We start from the raw sequence: 16,734 nt of genomic DNA, 5'->3' as shown, positions 1-16,734 counted from the left end.
GAGAAATGCCTCAGATTTCTCACACCTCCCACAGATTCCTCCTTCCCCTCACATACTGCCCCTCTTCTGAAATAAAAAAAAAGGGAGATAAAAAGTGGAGGGTTGCATTTGCAAGGAGGTAAGATGGGTAGTTGTATGTCCTAGCAGGACGAAAAGGAGGTTGAAGCTTTTCTTAGTCTACTATATTTTTGAAAAATAAATGATTGGTGTTCAGCAGATTACTGCTTTACCTTTTCCCTAGTTGTGGTTTTCCTTGACAGCTGAGCACTGAGCGGGAGAAAAAGGGAGAATTGAGGTAAGGAGGTGTGGTGATTGCCATCTATGCAGGGGTGGGATCATGTCCAAAGTTGAGGAGATCGACTGGCCACCAGGGGGCGCACGGATGAACACGTCCTCCGTGTGAGCTCTGTCTCACGGCCCCAAAAAGCGGCTTGAGCCCCCGCTATGGGACTCCCCCTGCACCCCTCACTAATGAAACTGAACGAATCCAGCGTCTGAAGTTGGCTGCCATGATCGGGGAAAAAAATCTGACGAAAATCGGATGCGGTTTTCGTCGAGATAATTGATTGTTACAACTCGACGTCGCAACGGGCACAGAGGTCGCGTGCGCGCCCGCAGGCTTTAGCTGGGTCATCGCCCCAAGAGAACAGCCGGAGGTGCCCACACGCAGAGGAGAGTCCTGCTGCTGCGACAGTACCCAGAGCGACCTCCCCCGCACAATGAAGGAAAGAGGCTGGCCCCCCCCAGGACCTGGAGCGAGGGAGTGGAGCGGTGAATAACCAGGTTGCAGTTCTGCTACATGTGGACTCTGCGAAGGTGATCCCGCAAACGCCGTCTTGCCCCCTGCACCCACGGATGACTCGTCCCTCCCCTCCATCCGTTGTACCGTGGCCAGCACTTATCTGTGGATTAACTTTTGGGGGATACAGCAACTTATGGTCCGGGTCCCATGACAAATGGTGCCCATAGACGTTGAGCCCTCCTGAACTTCGGGCACCTCGGCAAGTGACCAGGTGTTTGCTGCTGATCACGGTCACAACTTCCATCTACCCGAAGGCTCTTCCCCATCCGGGTACTGGAACACAGGCCCTGAAGTGAACTTCTTGGTACTCCAGTGCCCTCGATAATATGCGGCTCGGCCCACGCAACGGCCTCTCCCCACATTACGCACTTCTGCCTCTCTGCATGCGCTGGCGTGCAGGGAGCGGGAAAACGAACCCAAAGGAAGGTGCGGCAAAGAGGGGTGAGGAATGGACTGTGGGGGATAAATCTTCACTGCCCCCACACTGAACAGCATGACAACCTGCACAAGCCGGCAATTACATGATCCACATACACAACGGACTCGGCGGCAGTGGAGGTCTGACTCCGGGCCCTGGACCCATTTAGGCGCCAAAATTACACTGGAACTCTAAGTGGACTGGATGGGTGGGCCTACACCTACCACGAGTGTGGCTCCCAACCCACGATACCCAAAAACAGTGCCAGAGCTGCCTGTTGCGCACGCCACGTCTTGGAAAGCACATGCAGGCCAAAGAAACTCTTACAAACAGCATACAGTAATTGTGCTATGATGCATATATGAGTGAGTGGAGGCCAGGATGACCCAATATTCTATCTCATGTTTAATGAAAGCGCTCTGATATGAGTCGCATTGCTGGAATCATTCTGGAAACACCCGAGGTCACGGTAGGCCCGGCAGCCACACCCCTCTTGCTCTGAAGTGCCCATTACCCTGCGTACAGGGGAAAAGTGATACGAGGAAGCAGGCATCCACGAACCCCCGCACACACGCAGTGATATCACGGGGGGGGGCGCAGACGGGAGGCTCCCTCGCGCCTCGAAACTCCACCAAACATTGTGGTACAGCGGAGGTCCACAATAAGCAGGTCCAAGTGAAGAACATCTTCCCCTTAGAAGTATGAACAGGTCCCCACAGTCACAGAAGAACCGAGCGTGCCACGGATTCACAATTAGAAGCAAAACTGAGTCCCAGGAATAGTGGAGAGACCCCAGCATCAGTGTGCACCCAATCTAGTGCCCACCACAAGAAGATATTAGAGTGTTGGGCCCCTGTCTAGCAGGGTGTGTGCCCTCCTGAAGGCCAAGCTCTCTCCACCAGACACGTGATCAAGGCCTTTCTCAACGTGGAACACTTCCCACGAACCACCAAACTCTGCGTCTTGTCCCCAATTTAGGGGGACCACCGTGAGGGGCTACCCGGACCTGTGAAGCACTAGCCCTCCCTCCAAGAGTGACACGTCTGGAATGTGCGGTTCTCTCTGCTGACCCTGATCCCCACCTATTATTGAGAAGGTTGGGCCCCCACTTTTGGGCACGTGCCCTCTTCTCCATTTGAGGATATCATGAACTCTTCTCGTTGACATAGGGTCCTGAGGAACGATTATATTGTAATGAACATATTCTTCTCTGCCGCGTACGCATGGACATTAGGGAGAAACTCGCACCATATAGATTCTCCCCATACTGCACTCAGACTCCAGAATGACGACCTCAGGGGCAGACTCAGCCGCAACCAATACCGATGTTGTTGGCCTTGCAGAACTAATTGAAAAGCATGAGAGTCTACATAGACGGAAAAGTCAACAAAATTACACAGAGAATAGATAAAATGGTTTGCGTTAGACGAGCGGCTAATACAAGCAGAATGACACTGACTGCAGACACGCGAGGTAACTCCAAACATACACAATGGAAGTGTGAGTGCCCTGAGTGCAAGGACCTATGGACATAGATTTATGTCTGCGGAGTGCCAATCGACTCGTAAGACACAGACATGAGACGGGGGAGGCACAAAACAAGGAGAGAACTAGCGGCAGCTGCTCGCAACTGGGATGCTATTCAGAGGACACCATGTCGATAGTGGAGCAAGCTTGCTCGTGTCGTAACCCACGGCGCCTATGGTGAGGCGTTTTCTTTTAGACTCGGTTTAATCTGAGACTAACAATGGAAATGGACATTTTTCTGACGTGGAGGGAGGGGGGGAGTTGGGGCTCAAGGTTATTTGAATGTTAGGAGATGGGACTGCATGACTTACGGTCTCCACTGGTTGTCCGAGACTGGCCAGGTGCGGATGACCTGGCTGGATCGGACGCTGACAGGGATGGGTAGGGGAGGGGAAAGGTGAGGGGGGGACTGGAACAAGCCCCCCCTCACCTTTGTGGGCAATGAAGGTTAAAAAGCAACAGCAGCATGGGCTCATCTTGCGAGTGGTATATGTGGAAAGTAAAACATGGCGGGAAAATCTGAATCCCTTTAGGGTAGGTACGCTCAATGTAAAGGTCCTGAATTCGCCCATGAAACGATTGCTGGTCTGCAGGGAATTCAAGAGGGCACAACTAGATGTGCTCTTCCTTCAAGAGACCAAGTACATACCGGGAGAAGAACGCAGGGTCTTGCACCTCAGATTGGGGACGGAATATTGGGGTTCTGACCCTCTGCGGACGGCGGGGTTGGGGATGCTGGTGAAGAAGGGTTTAAACCTGGAGAAGACCAAGGTGTGGGCAGACACAGAGAGGAAGGGCTCTTGTGGTGGTGGGAAAGGTATGCAATATAATGTTCACATTTGCAACGCTTTACGCTCCAAACGTGGGACAATCTAGATTTGTACAGCGTACAGTCCCAAAGATAATGTTGGAGGCCACGGGCCACATAATTCTAGGGGGAGACCTTAATTTATGGGCAGATCCCATGTTGGACAGAAAGTCTGGTAATCCAGAATCAGGCAAACCTGTGGATGGTGGTCACGCAGAGGTGGTGGGGATGATGGGGACGTATGGGCTGCAAGACATTTACCAAGCATTTCACCCAAACGAGATGGGATACACCTTTTACTCTGCACCCCATTCCACGTTCACCAGAATAGACTGGCTATACCTTTCTGAGGGGGTGGGGAATGTGCGACTGCTTCCGAGATGACACCAATTTCATGGTCGGATCACAACATGGTCACTGTTGATATGGATTTACTAACTCTGCCACACAGGGGGGGGTAAAATGGCACTGTATGAAACTCTGTGGAAGGATCACGTCTTCCGCAATGAGATGGAGAAAGGGATAAAGGAATCTTTTTAATTCAATTACACGGGCGAGGTACCCAAGAAAGTGGTTTGGGAGGCGGGGAAGGCGACATGGAGAGGAATACTGATCAGTGAGGAAGCGAATAAGAAGAGAGAAAAGGGCTCTGATAGAGACTGGGTTAAGGGAAAAGATTGCACACTTAGATACTGCTGCTCGGAGCTCCACCGAGGAGTGTGTGGAAAGGGTTGGCAAGGTCAGGCAGAAAAGAGAGGAGCTCATACTTTAAGAGGAGGTCCAGGTAGTCCGCAAACTCCAGTTTTTTAAACAAAAACACTATGAAAAGGGGGACAAAGCAGACGCTCTGCTTGCTACTAGATTACGGGGTCAACATGCAGAAATGTCAGTTGCTGCCATAGAGGGGGGAGGTGGTGCCCTAACAACAAACCCGGAAGAGATTTCAGAGGTGTTCGCAAAGTTCTATGAGAGTCTATATAAATCTGAAGTGGTGCATGAGCAAACAGAAATAGAACAATATTTGCAGAGGTGGCCATGCCACAGCTCTCCCACGACGAGATGGAAATGCTAGACGCGCCAATCACGAGCGATGAGATCGAGAAAGCGATAAAGAGGCTTCCACTGGGGAAGGCACCTGGTAGTGACAGATATACAGCTGGGTTCTATAAGACGTATATTTTGTCTCTTCTCCCCTTTATGGTGGACTTACTTAATGATGTTCTTCAGACGGGAGTAGCCCCTGACTCCTTCTCAGAGGCACTCACCACTTTGATCCCCAAGGAGGGCAGAGAACCTAAGCAATGCGTGTCCTACCGCCCGATCTCATTACTTACCATTGACGCCAAAATCTACACACGAGTACTGGCGGCCAAACTTGAGGTCTACATGCCCCGATTAATACATTCTGATCAGGTCGGATTCATTTTAGGAAGACAGGGGGCCAACACTATGCAAGACGCTACATTTGATCCATGAGTCCAGAAAAATGACGGGGTACCCCACTCTTTTATCAGTGGACACTCCACCCTGTCAAAAAGCATTTGACAGGGTGGAGTGGGGCTTTTTAGAGGCGGTGCTTGAAAAGGTTGGGCTGGGTCCTACATTCAGGAAGGGGGTCAAAGCGGTATACATGTCTCCCAAGGCTTCAATAGTCGCCCATTCCGAATATTCTAAGTGATTCAACCTGGAGAGAGGTAGGAGACAAGGCTGCCTCTTTCAGCAATATTGTTTGCACTCTCCCTGGAACCCCTCGCCCAGATGCTCAGGACCGACCGTCGGGTCGAGGGCCTTCAGGTGAAAGGGAAGGAAAACAAGGTAGCCCTTTATGCCGATGATATTCTCCTACATATAAAGAACCCCCTGACATCGATACCAAGAGCTATACAACTAATAGAAAGTTACGGGGAACTTTCAGGCTTTAGAATTAGTAGATCTAAATCAATATTGTTCCCATTACAAGAAACAACCCCCGAAAACGCCAACAGACTCGCCACTCTCGGTCTCGTGACTGATGGAACCACCCTTCGTTACCTACCAAACTCGAAGAATCGCTGGGGATACACCCAATATCAGTCTTTTCCTTCTTACAGCTTAAGGGTGTTCTTATGAGGAATGAATGGAAGGAGAGGATACCGACAGGCCTCACCCCTTTTGAGAAATTGCTTCATAAAACAATAGAAACCAAAGGCTTGATCTCCGCCATGTACAGAGCATTGATAGAAGCCGGGATGGGGTCCACTTCCCAATTTAACAAAAGGTGGGAACGGACTTGAACTTAGAATTAGACCCTGAATTATGGACGAGGATCTGTAAAGGGGCCTTGCGGGTATCTATAGCAGCCCAATACAAATTACACGCCATGAACCATCTCCACAGGTGGCAATACGACCCTGATGGTTTGGCAAAAAATGTTCAATTGGTGAGTCCCCTGTGTTGGTGCCAATGTGGGGAGAAAGCCAGTTGCTGACACGTGTGGTGGGGATGAGAGTGTACTGGGACGAGGTCCTGGGTTGGATCAGGCAGATTGATGGGGTATTCCGCGAGGCGGCACCACTCTTAATCCTGTTTGGCCTGGAAGAATGTTAAGGTGAAATGAGAAGGTTGGCAGGGATTGCGGCCGCACTCCTCCTTGCGGCAACAGCCTGCCTGGTGATCAGGTGGAAAGCTGAATTGTCGCAGACAAAGAGAGAATGAGTCACAGTCGTCGCAAACATTTGTACAATGGAAATAATTAGTGCAGCCCTCCATGGGAAAGCTGCGCAATATGAGTCGCTGTGGGGTTACTTTGTAAATGCATATATTGTCAGCCTCCCGCAAGGATCCTCAGGGGGGAATGACTGTCGAACATGTTATGTATATATGACCACAAATGCTCTATAGGGACATTACTGTGAAGAGCAACTGCCTGAAGGCCGCTAGAGAACACTGCCATTTACATCTCAGTTGAACAATTATACTTTACCGACTCAGAATGTGTTAACCACAAGCCACGCACACTATTATGGAGAACGCAAACAAAAAAAGCTTGCTAGTGAGAGAGGGCATTGTTCAGGGGGGGAGGGAGGGAAAAATAAAAACTTGGTTTACAGTTTCATGTTATACTATCGTGAAGGGAGGGGTGTGAGTTAGGTTCTTAACTTTGACATGTTCCAACTGATAAGTATATGTTATTTACTATGTTTTTCAAAACCTAATTAAATTAAATAAAAAAAATAAAAAAAAAAGGTTGAGAGCAATCATCGGAGAGGGTAGTTGTTGAGGTATGTTATGCCCAATGGTGATGTTTTTGGAGAAGAGCTGGTGCTGAGGAATAGTTAATGAGAATCTGTGGGAGGAGAGGAGAATCCATTGAAAAAACATTAGCGGTAAGTGATTGTTTTTTTATGTATTCCAATATTCACAATGCTTTTCACGCCTGTAACGTACTCGCTTCTGGCTGCCTTTCCTTTCATACCCCATATGCCACCTTCTTGTTTTCATGCTAGTTCCCATTCTGGATTTGTAAACCGAGTTTACTTAATTTGTGAGCTGCGAATGACTGGAACCCTGCAGTGGTGCATATATATACCTAGATGATTAAATTGGGAAATGTAATTTGCAATGCAATGATGTTTTGTGATCAAGAGAAGACAAACAATTTGTAAATAATACATATCAAAAAGGATTTGCTGCATGTTTTATGTTTTTTAAAAGGTTTTTTTAAGGTTGGGTTGTTCACAAATGTTACTTTTTTTAGATTGCACCAGTAGAAAATGATAACAACTATGATGAACTCAAGATAGATGCGAAAATGTGTTTGTCACTAATGTCCCAGGGGCTGTTGTATCCGGAGCAAGTTGCCTCAGTACTTGAAGCTCTACAACAAGTTGGTATTTTTGTTCATAGCTTTTATTAATTGTGCCTATTGTCTCTCCTTTGTAATCTATCCATTAATAGCACTCTTTTAGAACATGTTTCTTAATCTGCATCTATATTTGAACAAGAGGGATTTGGAACTTTGTCCTACAAATGTTTGCTCTCTAAAACGACATGCAGGTCAATGTGATTGATTTCCACCTCATAGGGCCACTGTGAAATCTCTCCTTACTTGAAGTCCAACAATTCTGGTAATTTCTCCTATGGATAGCATCTCCTTACAGATAACTCACTTCTTGGATTGGGACATTTAAAACATTTGCATAGTGTGACTGGGTCAGAGGCTTGACCCTTTCAGGAAGATATAGGGACCTCTCTCGACCTGAGGTAGGAGGCTTCTGAGGATTTTCACTAGAGCCAGTCCTGCCCCAGAAGTGAGTTAAGGGATTTAGGAGGGCTCCAGCCTCTGTCCCGTCTTGTTACAAGTGGTGGGTATCACAATCTATCAACAAATGCCATAGATACATTGTGCTGGCTGTTTTTCTATTTTTCATCGCAGGAGTCTGGATACCAGAGGGTAATGCAGAAGCCCAAAGTCACAGCGCTCCGGCAGAGGTACTCGTCGACTTTGTGAGAGACACAGAACCAGCAGCAGGAGCCCTGCATGGTGCTGGCAAGGGGGGATACAGTGCGTAACTGCAGTGGCGGCCTAGGCACCGAACACGTGGCAAAGGGACACTGCTAATGAGAAACTGGTGGGGCTAAGCAGTGATCTTAAAGCTTCCCACCACTGTGGCACCATCCAAAGAGGAAAAGCAAGATTAGATTGGCCCCAAAGACCAGGTGAACCAGCATTCCAGTGGGAAGGGGAGCGAACATACAATACTACAAAGAAAACAAAAAATCTGAAAAGTGCACCTAGTCGTTCTCGGGTGAATGAGAGATAATTTATTAAGCACGTGTCTGTTAAGAGAACTTTAGCAAAGACAACCCATGCCTTGAGGACAAATTTTAAAGGTATGATTGATTTTTTTTTTTTTTTTTTTAATAGGCAGTCAAACTAAAGAAATTGACGATTATCGGATTCTGGAATGTTGGCAAACAGAGCAGCAGTTTAAGCCAACTGCTCCTGCTCCCTCCCAGCCTATTGATTTGGAAAAATTACAGAAATTAATCCTAATCCTATACCAAAGAAGAGGATTGAGGTCCCTGACAACCCTAATTCAAAAAACGCTAAGCAAGGAGAGAGGATGGATGAGGTTTCAGGGAATGGAGATATGTACTCACTACTTCTGCAGATTGCTCAAGATGTGAAAAAATGAAGATTACCCTGGGAGACCTGTCCGCTCAAGTGGGTCATCTGCAAACCATAGTTACCAAAGTGGAAGCAGAAAACACAACTTTGGCCACGGAGGTTGCAGGAAGCTATAGAGCGTATAAGGAGTTAAGATATGAAGTTTCTGACGTGAAGAAGAGAAACTTGCAGTTGGAGGCTGATCAGAGAAACTTAAACCTGAGCTTACTTGGTGTGAGTGAAAATCCTGTTTTGGATCAAGATATTGATTTGAGAGTTAAAGGAGTGCTGGATGTGACTCTAGGAAAAAACATCCTGAAAGATATGGACTTGGACTACTCCTTTAGAGCAGGTAAAAGCGCAAAGGCGGGAAGATCAGACAGATCATCATGGTGTTGACTAAAGTGAGTGCAAAGAAGAGAATTTTAAAGGCTGCAAGGGAAAAAGGAAAACTTTTGCTGAACGGAGACCAGGTGGCCATTTATTCGGATTTTCCTAAGGAAATAGTGGAAATGAGAAAAGCATTTAAGAGTGCTAAAGCTCTGGCACAGGACAAAAGGATTAAAACTATGTTGGTCAAACCAGCTACACTGAAGATCTTTTTTTAAACTGGTATTAAAACCACAGAAGATCCGGCTTTAGCAGAAAAATGGCTGAGGGATGGGCATCTGTGTTTTAATAATGTTGCCGAGTAATGTTATGATTGTGGTTATGAATGAGGGCAGAAGCTATATTTTAATTATTAATGTGTATTTTTTAGAACATAATGCGTTATTTGAAATGTTTTTGCTAAATCCTTGTTTTGTTCGTATTTAAAATGAGCTCTTGACATAACGGTTTCCAGTTTAGCTTGAGCGTTTCTTAGGCTCAGGTGTTTCGGGTAGGTGCTTTACACTTATGCTTATAATATAAACACGGAAGCCCGTATTACTGCTTTCGCATATTTTCTGGCGGAGGTAGCGCATGTTTTGAGGACGGAGTGCTGGCGGGGACAAGGATCTGACGAGTTTGTCGTGCGTGGCTTTCCGGATGGATTATCGGGCGTGCCGTAGTTGATTTTGTTCTTACGGCCAGTAAATGTAACATATTGTGGCTTACATAACACCCGTATCATGCTGCTGGGGGGCTTGTGCCTTCGTGGCCGCGGTGCGCCTGTATTACGGTGTTGTGCAGCATGCTGCGTGCTCTAGAGTTTGGAGTGCGCAGTGGGTGTGTAGCCTAGGGGTGCGGGCGTGCTGCGATCTTGGGGGTGTTGATCCTCCTCTGTGCGGGGGGTTGGTGGTGGTTTCAGGGATGTGGGGGCAACACATTGGGAAGGCCTCATGCAGATTCATATTTTCTAGATATTTGTTGAATCTGCTTACGCTGTGCCGATGTTATGACAATAGGTAGGAACATGTCACATAAACGGCTAGAGGGTTGCGGCAAGACTGCCCGCTCGCGGCATTATTGTTTAACTTCTTTATTTCTGATGTGGGAAAGTTTTTTTTGAATATGAACAAATTGGCAAACAAGGTCATCTCGTATTTATTATATGCTGATGACCTGATTATCATGTTGAAAACTCCTCAAGGTTTGCAAAAGCAGCTAAATGCTCTGGCTAATTATGTTTGTAACAATCATTTGACCATAAATGTAGGTAAAACAATGGTCATGCAGTGTAACATGAGTAGAAAGAACAACTCTAAGAGGTGGTACCTTGATGGACAAGTGTTGGAATGTGTTACTTCCTATATCTATTTGGGAGTTAGTGTTGCTAATTTGTGTGATGTGAAAAACTACATAGAAACGTTAAAAAACAAACTAACTACTGGGATATCTCAAGCGAGATTAATCCAGTCAAAATATGGGACATTTTCAACTACACCTGCATTGACCTATTACATGCAAAAATTGACTCCAGTTCCTTTATATGCGGCGGAGACAAAACCTGTAATCTCAGAAAAGATATGGTCTGCCTTTGAAGGGAAGTACTGGCGACGATTATTGCAGCTTCCTAATTGTGTGCCGACTGTATGGTTTAGATTGGAACTTGAGCTGATCTCACTTTATGCGCAATATGTCTGGCAGATTATAGCCCTTTTTAGAAAATACATCTTGGCACTACACTCACCCTTGGTCGATGGTATGCTAGCCCATTATGTGTTCTCTTCCAAGGACGAATGTATATCAAGATGGCTAAAATTGCTTGTGCATATTATGGCCAATATTGAGATCACACTGCTAATTTTGATCCAGAATCCCACTAGGGCTAAAGTCAAACTGTTTCAATGGGATTGGTGTGAAACTATAATCAAATGTAATAGATATCTTGACTTTTCTAAAAATGTTCTACAACCTAAGAGAGATGGTATTGCAGAAACCTATATATGAAGATATCCTGCTGTTGACCATAGGAATGAATTTATGCTAATTTGATTTAACTTGTAGCACACGAAAGGCATAATGGCCAAACGCAAGATAATCAATCAGACTGAAAATATATGTAGGTTTTGTCAGTATCTTACTCAAAAAGAGATGTTAAAACATTTATTAGTGGAATGTGTTAGCCTATCTGAGCTGAGGACTCACTATTTTAAACATATTCTAAAAAGCTATAGAGATATCGACTCTGATTTGCTATGGTTGATGATCCATAGTGGTTGTCTCACCCCGTGTGAGAATTGCTGCAATAGGGTTTCTTCATGCTTTGAAATTGGGAAAGTTATGATTTTGTGAATACAAAGGTTTATCATGGAATGATGGTATCAATTTTTGTATGTATGGAATGAAATGTGTCCAAAGAATGTATTTAACGATAATGTTTTATATGTTGTGCTGTGTAATTTAGTTTAAATGTATTTTGAATTATAATTTTGTGTGATTTTAAAAATGTAAATATTTTATTTTGTTTGTATTAAATATTGTAAAGTTGAAGAAATTTCAGCTAAAACAAAAAAAAGAGAGAACAATAGCATCCCTCGTCAACAACAAAGTGCTACAAATATAAAGTATATAATCAATTAGTACTGCTTGAAATACAAACTTAAATCAATAATGGAACACATTTTGCAAACAACCTGATGAAAGATACTAATCTCCAAGTGTGTCAACCATATGTTTGTCATAAAAAATATCACTAACATCTGACATTGGACAATTGTTTATCACAGGTAACAGGCTATTTGTTGGTTAAAGCAGTGATATAATAGTATAGGGGCTCATGATCTAAGTCTGCAAAAATTGCAAGGAGGAGCCTGTCTGTATTTGCATTTGCATGTAAATGTGTCCTAACCATGCACTGTTTGCCATTTGCACTATGAAGTGCAAAAGGCAGGTGTTAGAAGCAGGTGAAATCACATTTCTAACTCAATGTCGCACTGCCATGCAAATTCGATAAACCCCACCTACCATATACGCACCGCAGACTGCGTTTACAATGGATTCCTATGGAATCTGCCTGGAATTCCTATGGAATATGTTTTTTGCGGGTGAAGAAAAAAAAAAAGCAGGTGGATCCCATGGGAATCCACAACATTTACAGCATGAAAATGTTCATACTGGCATAAATACTGGGGTTTTTGTATTGTGGAGAGGATGGGGGTGGTAGAAGGGGAAATCCTGTTCTGTGCTCACTTTCTACTATACAAATCAATGGAAATGAGATGGGCCATGAAATGCATGCATAACATGTGTATGCCTACATGTTGTTCATGTTTTTTACGCTACACATGGTTCAACATTATCTCCATAGTGTGACTTAAGGTTTCAACAGAAAGGTGACAATATCTGCAATTTATGCTCAAAGTGAACACTGTGCCAAACACCATCAACTGCCCAGTAATGTATTCAATTAAATGTAAACCTTAAAAGGATAATGAATGGTTTACCAGGAAGAATAAAAGTGAGTGCATTAGTTGGTAAAAACACTTGGTGTATAATTTCTTAGTGAGGTCTCATTAAATGACATTGACCAATTCAATTCTGTGTCCTATATGCCAATCAAAAATCTCAAACACAATTTAAAATGGGCAATCTAGAGGAATAAATCTAAGTTAGCCACGTTCAAATCACACCAATTAAGTAGATCTATAAAGGTCAAAACTATCGAGCAAAATTATGATTTGAGCATGCACGATATGAAAGGCAAAGAAAGTTAATATTAGTGCCATCAAGTATTTAGGATCAGTCCTGCTAAGTTTAAAAGTGAAGCAGGGTATGCTGAGAAGGACACAGCAAATACTGGGGTAGGAAACATTGTTGTATCAAGAGCTAGGGGTGTATTATTTCAAAGTCCTAATGCTTTTACCTTCATGATGCAATATGAATGACAGATCTAATCTTTGCCTGATTCATTTTGATGAGCGGGAAAAGAACTAGAAGGATGGAGGACTGAGTACCATCCTGGACCTGAAGCACTTGGACGAGTTCCTTAGAAAGATCAAGTTCAGAATGATCACCTTAGCACATATCCGTAGGCCCTGGAGGCACAGAATTGGTTGGTGACACTGGACTTTCAGGATGCTTATTTCTGTGTGCCGATTTTATCCGAAGGACAAAAAGTACCGGAGGTTCATGATTGGCAGTATCTATTGCCCGCTTCGGGCTTTTCAGACTAACCTCCAACCTGAGGGTCTTCACCGAGATAATGTTGGTGTTGTCAGTACTCAGCTCGGTTATATGTTTCTCCTTACCTAGACAATAGACTCATAAGTATTTGCATTCTTTGTATTCCTCTGTGCTCAGTGCTTCCTTGCTGCCTAGCCCTCACCCCTAGCACCCTTTCCCGTGCCTTGTCCTCTCCCCACAGCTGTGATTGGCTGGTGAAGAGGGTCATGTCACAGCATCCTTGGCCATGTTTGGGCCCGATCCTCGTAAGACCTCACATTCTTCGTCCCAGCAAGGCAGGGAAAGAGTTGCATCCTCAGCCTGGATCTTTACTTTCCCAAGTATTTTGTGCCTTTGTGTTCTTCACTGATCAATCCAGCACATTCCGTGGCTCTGTCCTTCCTCCCCGCCTAGCCCCCACCCCAAACCCTCTATGTGGTGCCGCCCTTCACCGCCACTCTGATTTGCTGATGAAGTGGGTCACGTGACCCAGAAGCCCAGATCTGCCTAGTCTCCTTTGGCAGCCCCCTTCCTTGCCAACTATCAAAGGGCAGAGGCTAAGTGTGCCTCCTATTTGCCTGTTCACCTGGTGCCCCAGCAATGACTTCTGGTCTTGACTTCTGCTACAGCCAGCTAAGGAACGATAACCCCTTTACTATAGGCTTCCACTACACCTCCACAGGTCTCAGCTAACCCAAGCTGTAACTTAGTTCTACATAATGTTTTACATATTGTCTCACTCCTAGTTTGTTGTAAGGTTTCACACTGAATCTCCTGCTCTACATTTTTTGCTCTCACCAAATTATCTATTACATTAGTTCAATATTGCGATCTTTTACTGTTTTCTGTCTAGGCACCATTAAGAAAGTATTGCATTATACTCACTTTTAGGTATCCTTATGATAACTCAATGTGTTATCTCATTTAGTATATTATTGGGTCATACTGCCCCCATCCAATGACCGTCCTCTTTCTAAGCTCCACCCCTGGTGTCCATCTTCAGATTTTTACTGTACACTTAAATGTTGGAAGTCCTTTTGTTCTCCGAAATATTTTCATATTTCAAGTGTTTTTTTGAAACATTTTGAGTACATTTGACTGTTTTTTTTGTCTCATCATTCGACTGGTGGTCGACTGGCAACAGCAGGGACCTGCTATTGGCGAAGATCATACTACATCCCTTGCTTAATTTGTGCAGGTGTTTTCCTGTGGGCAACACCAGCACTCTTTTTTTTGGGCACCGGCGCCCATTCAAAACTCTGCTGATAGCCTGCCTGCCTGCGTACGACAGCGCTCACGGTTACCACGGTCACACACCTTTTTACCATGATGGAAGAAAAGAGATGCCTCTTCAAACTCTGCGCAAAGTGTGGATTGAGGAATGTGTATGTTGAAGATTGACACCATAAGTGCCTGTATTGCCTGCATCCGGACTATGTACAAAGGACTGTTTAGGGATTGCCAACTGTGAGTTGCCCAGTACAATAGTCACACTTATGGAACACACAGCTTCTTTACTGGGGTAGATTAGAATGGGCACACGTCTCTGGCTTGGCTTTCAAGCTCATGTTAATGCACTGTGTCATGCTAAAAGGCACATGTTAGTCCACTCTGGGCTGAACACGTGTCTGCTGCTCTTCAGATGAAAAAAACTAAAGTCTTTAATGGGTTTTCTCCGTAAAGCAGGTGCAGGTGTTTATAAAAACAGGGAAGACCAAGTTCTTCGGTGGGTTCCTCTCTTTAGGTTTCTTAGTACTACTGGACCCTCAGGGTTCATTTAAGAAGGGATCCTTGTCTGGAACAAGCTGACTCTGTGCAGGTTATGTTGGGCACTAGATCAGGTTATTCTTAAGCCAACCGGTTTCTGTGGTGCTATGTAGCTAGGCCTTATTCCTCAGGGCTACGAAGAGGGCACCAAACTATGTGCCTTCTTAGTTACAATGGCAGGGTTGTCTGCACTGATTGAAATCCTCTACCTGTAAGGATGACAGGGTGGGGGGGAGAAAGAGAACAGGGGAAACAGTTCCCATTTTAAAACCTCTCTTGTAATCACTGACTAAAAACACTGCATTATTAATTCAAAGTGGGCAGGGGAAGCTTACCCTTTCCATGTAGGTGGTTGCTCTAGCAACTAGCAGAGATTGCACTGACTAAAAACTTCTTTATCTATGACAACACGTATTATGAAAAAGTGTCCGGGATGGCCATGGGAGCCATCTTTGCTCCAAGCCTCGCAAACCTATATGTTGCTAACTTCGAAGAAGAGAAAATCTACAATCCCAACAACCCGTGGTTGATCAAAATGGAACCCTGGTCGAGGAACATCGATGATGTTCTACTGATATTTACAGGTGACAAACCAGACCTCACCTCCTTTATGGAGTGGCTTAACTGTCAAAACCCCTTTCTGAGATTTTCAGAAACACACAGCAAAAGTTCAGTGCATTTTCTAGACCTGACACTAGAGATAAGAAATTAAACCATCATAACTACAGTCTTTAACAAACCCACGGACAGGAACTCACTGCTAATCTACAAGAGTTACCATCCAGCCAGCTTAAGAAAGAATCTACCCTTTGGCCAGTTCCTCTGATACCGCAGAAACTGCACACAACTGACAGACTACAACCAACAATCTTCCTGTTTGGCCACAAAATTGATAAACAGAGGTTACCCGAAACATATAGTGAAACAAGCACGAAAAAGAGCCACGAACATCCCGAGAGAAGTTACACTGGAACATCACACGAAGCAGAATGAATCCAACAACCAAATCACAGCCGTCCTGAGTTTCTCGCCACTGACAAAAAAAAATCAAGAAGGAGGTCCTCAAACTTTGGCCTATTCTGAACTTCGGCACTCTCTGCCTAGATACCCCCAGGTTTGCCATCAAAAGAAGGAAAAATCTCAGAGACTCCCTGGTGCACTCATATAAAGACACAGAGCCTAAACCTAACATCCTCTGGGGACAGAGCCAAGCAACAGGCCACACACCCTGCGGCTCGTGCAGTGCATGCTCCAGCACAAAGAGATCCACCAGCATTGAAATAGGCTGGCACTTCCCATGGACCCAAAAGAATCTGACTAATTGTAACAGCTGCAATGGAATTTACATCATCACGTGCCCATGCACCAAACGCTATGTGGGCATGACAATGCGGGCAATTAGGACACGGCTTGCTGAACATAGATCATGCATACACACCAAAAAAAAACACAGCACAAATGTTGGAACACTTTCTTGCACAGCAACACAATCCACTGGACTTCACGTGGTCCATCATTGAAAAAATGGCAACACCTAAAAGGGGCGGAAACATCCACGACGACCTATTCTAAAGAGAACAGCTGGGGATCTTCCGCCTGAAGACCGACAAGATTGGCCTCAATGAACCAACCAGCTGGCAAACCCTGGCCACACTATGAAGAGTATAAGCACCTGA

General features: G+C 45.0%; 1 protein-coding gene across 3 annotated transcripts in view; it reads left to right on the top strand.

Moving 5' to 3' along the window:
• The window catches only part of PSME4 (proteasome activator subunit 4), a 3,386,216-nt gene that overhangs the window by 3,114,546 nt on the left and 254,936 nt on the right, over window positions 1–16,734 (top strand). For all 3 annotated transcript variants that reach the window (XM_069608231.1, XM_069608232.1, XM_069608230.1), the window contains one exon: window positions 7,292–7,420. In XM_069608231.1, the coding sequence (XP_069464332.1) occupies window positions 7,292–7,420 (129 nt within the window). The remainder of the gene's footprint in view (window positions 1–7,291; window positions 7,421–16,734) is intronic.

The sequence above is a fragment of the Ambystoma mexicanum genome, chromosome 4q (assembly GCF_040938575.1).
Source record: "Ambystoma mexicanum isolate Mex_15411 chromosome 4q, UKY_AmexF1_1, whole genome shotgun sequence".
NCBI classification, from domain to species: Eukaryota; Metazoa; Chordata; class Amphibia; order Caudata; family Ambystomatidae; genus Ambystoma; species Ambystoma mexicanum.
The sequence above is the reverse complement of the archived record's forward strand: the minus strand, read 5'-3'. Positions and strand labels throughout refer to the sequence as shown.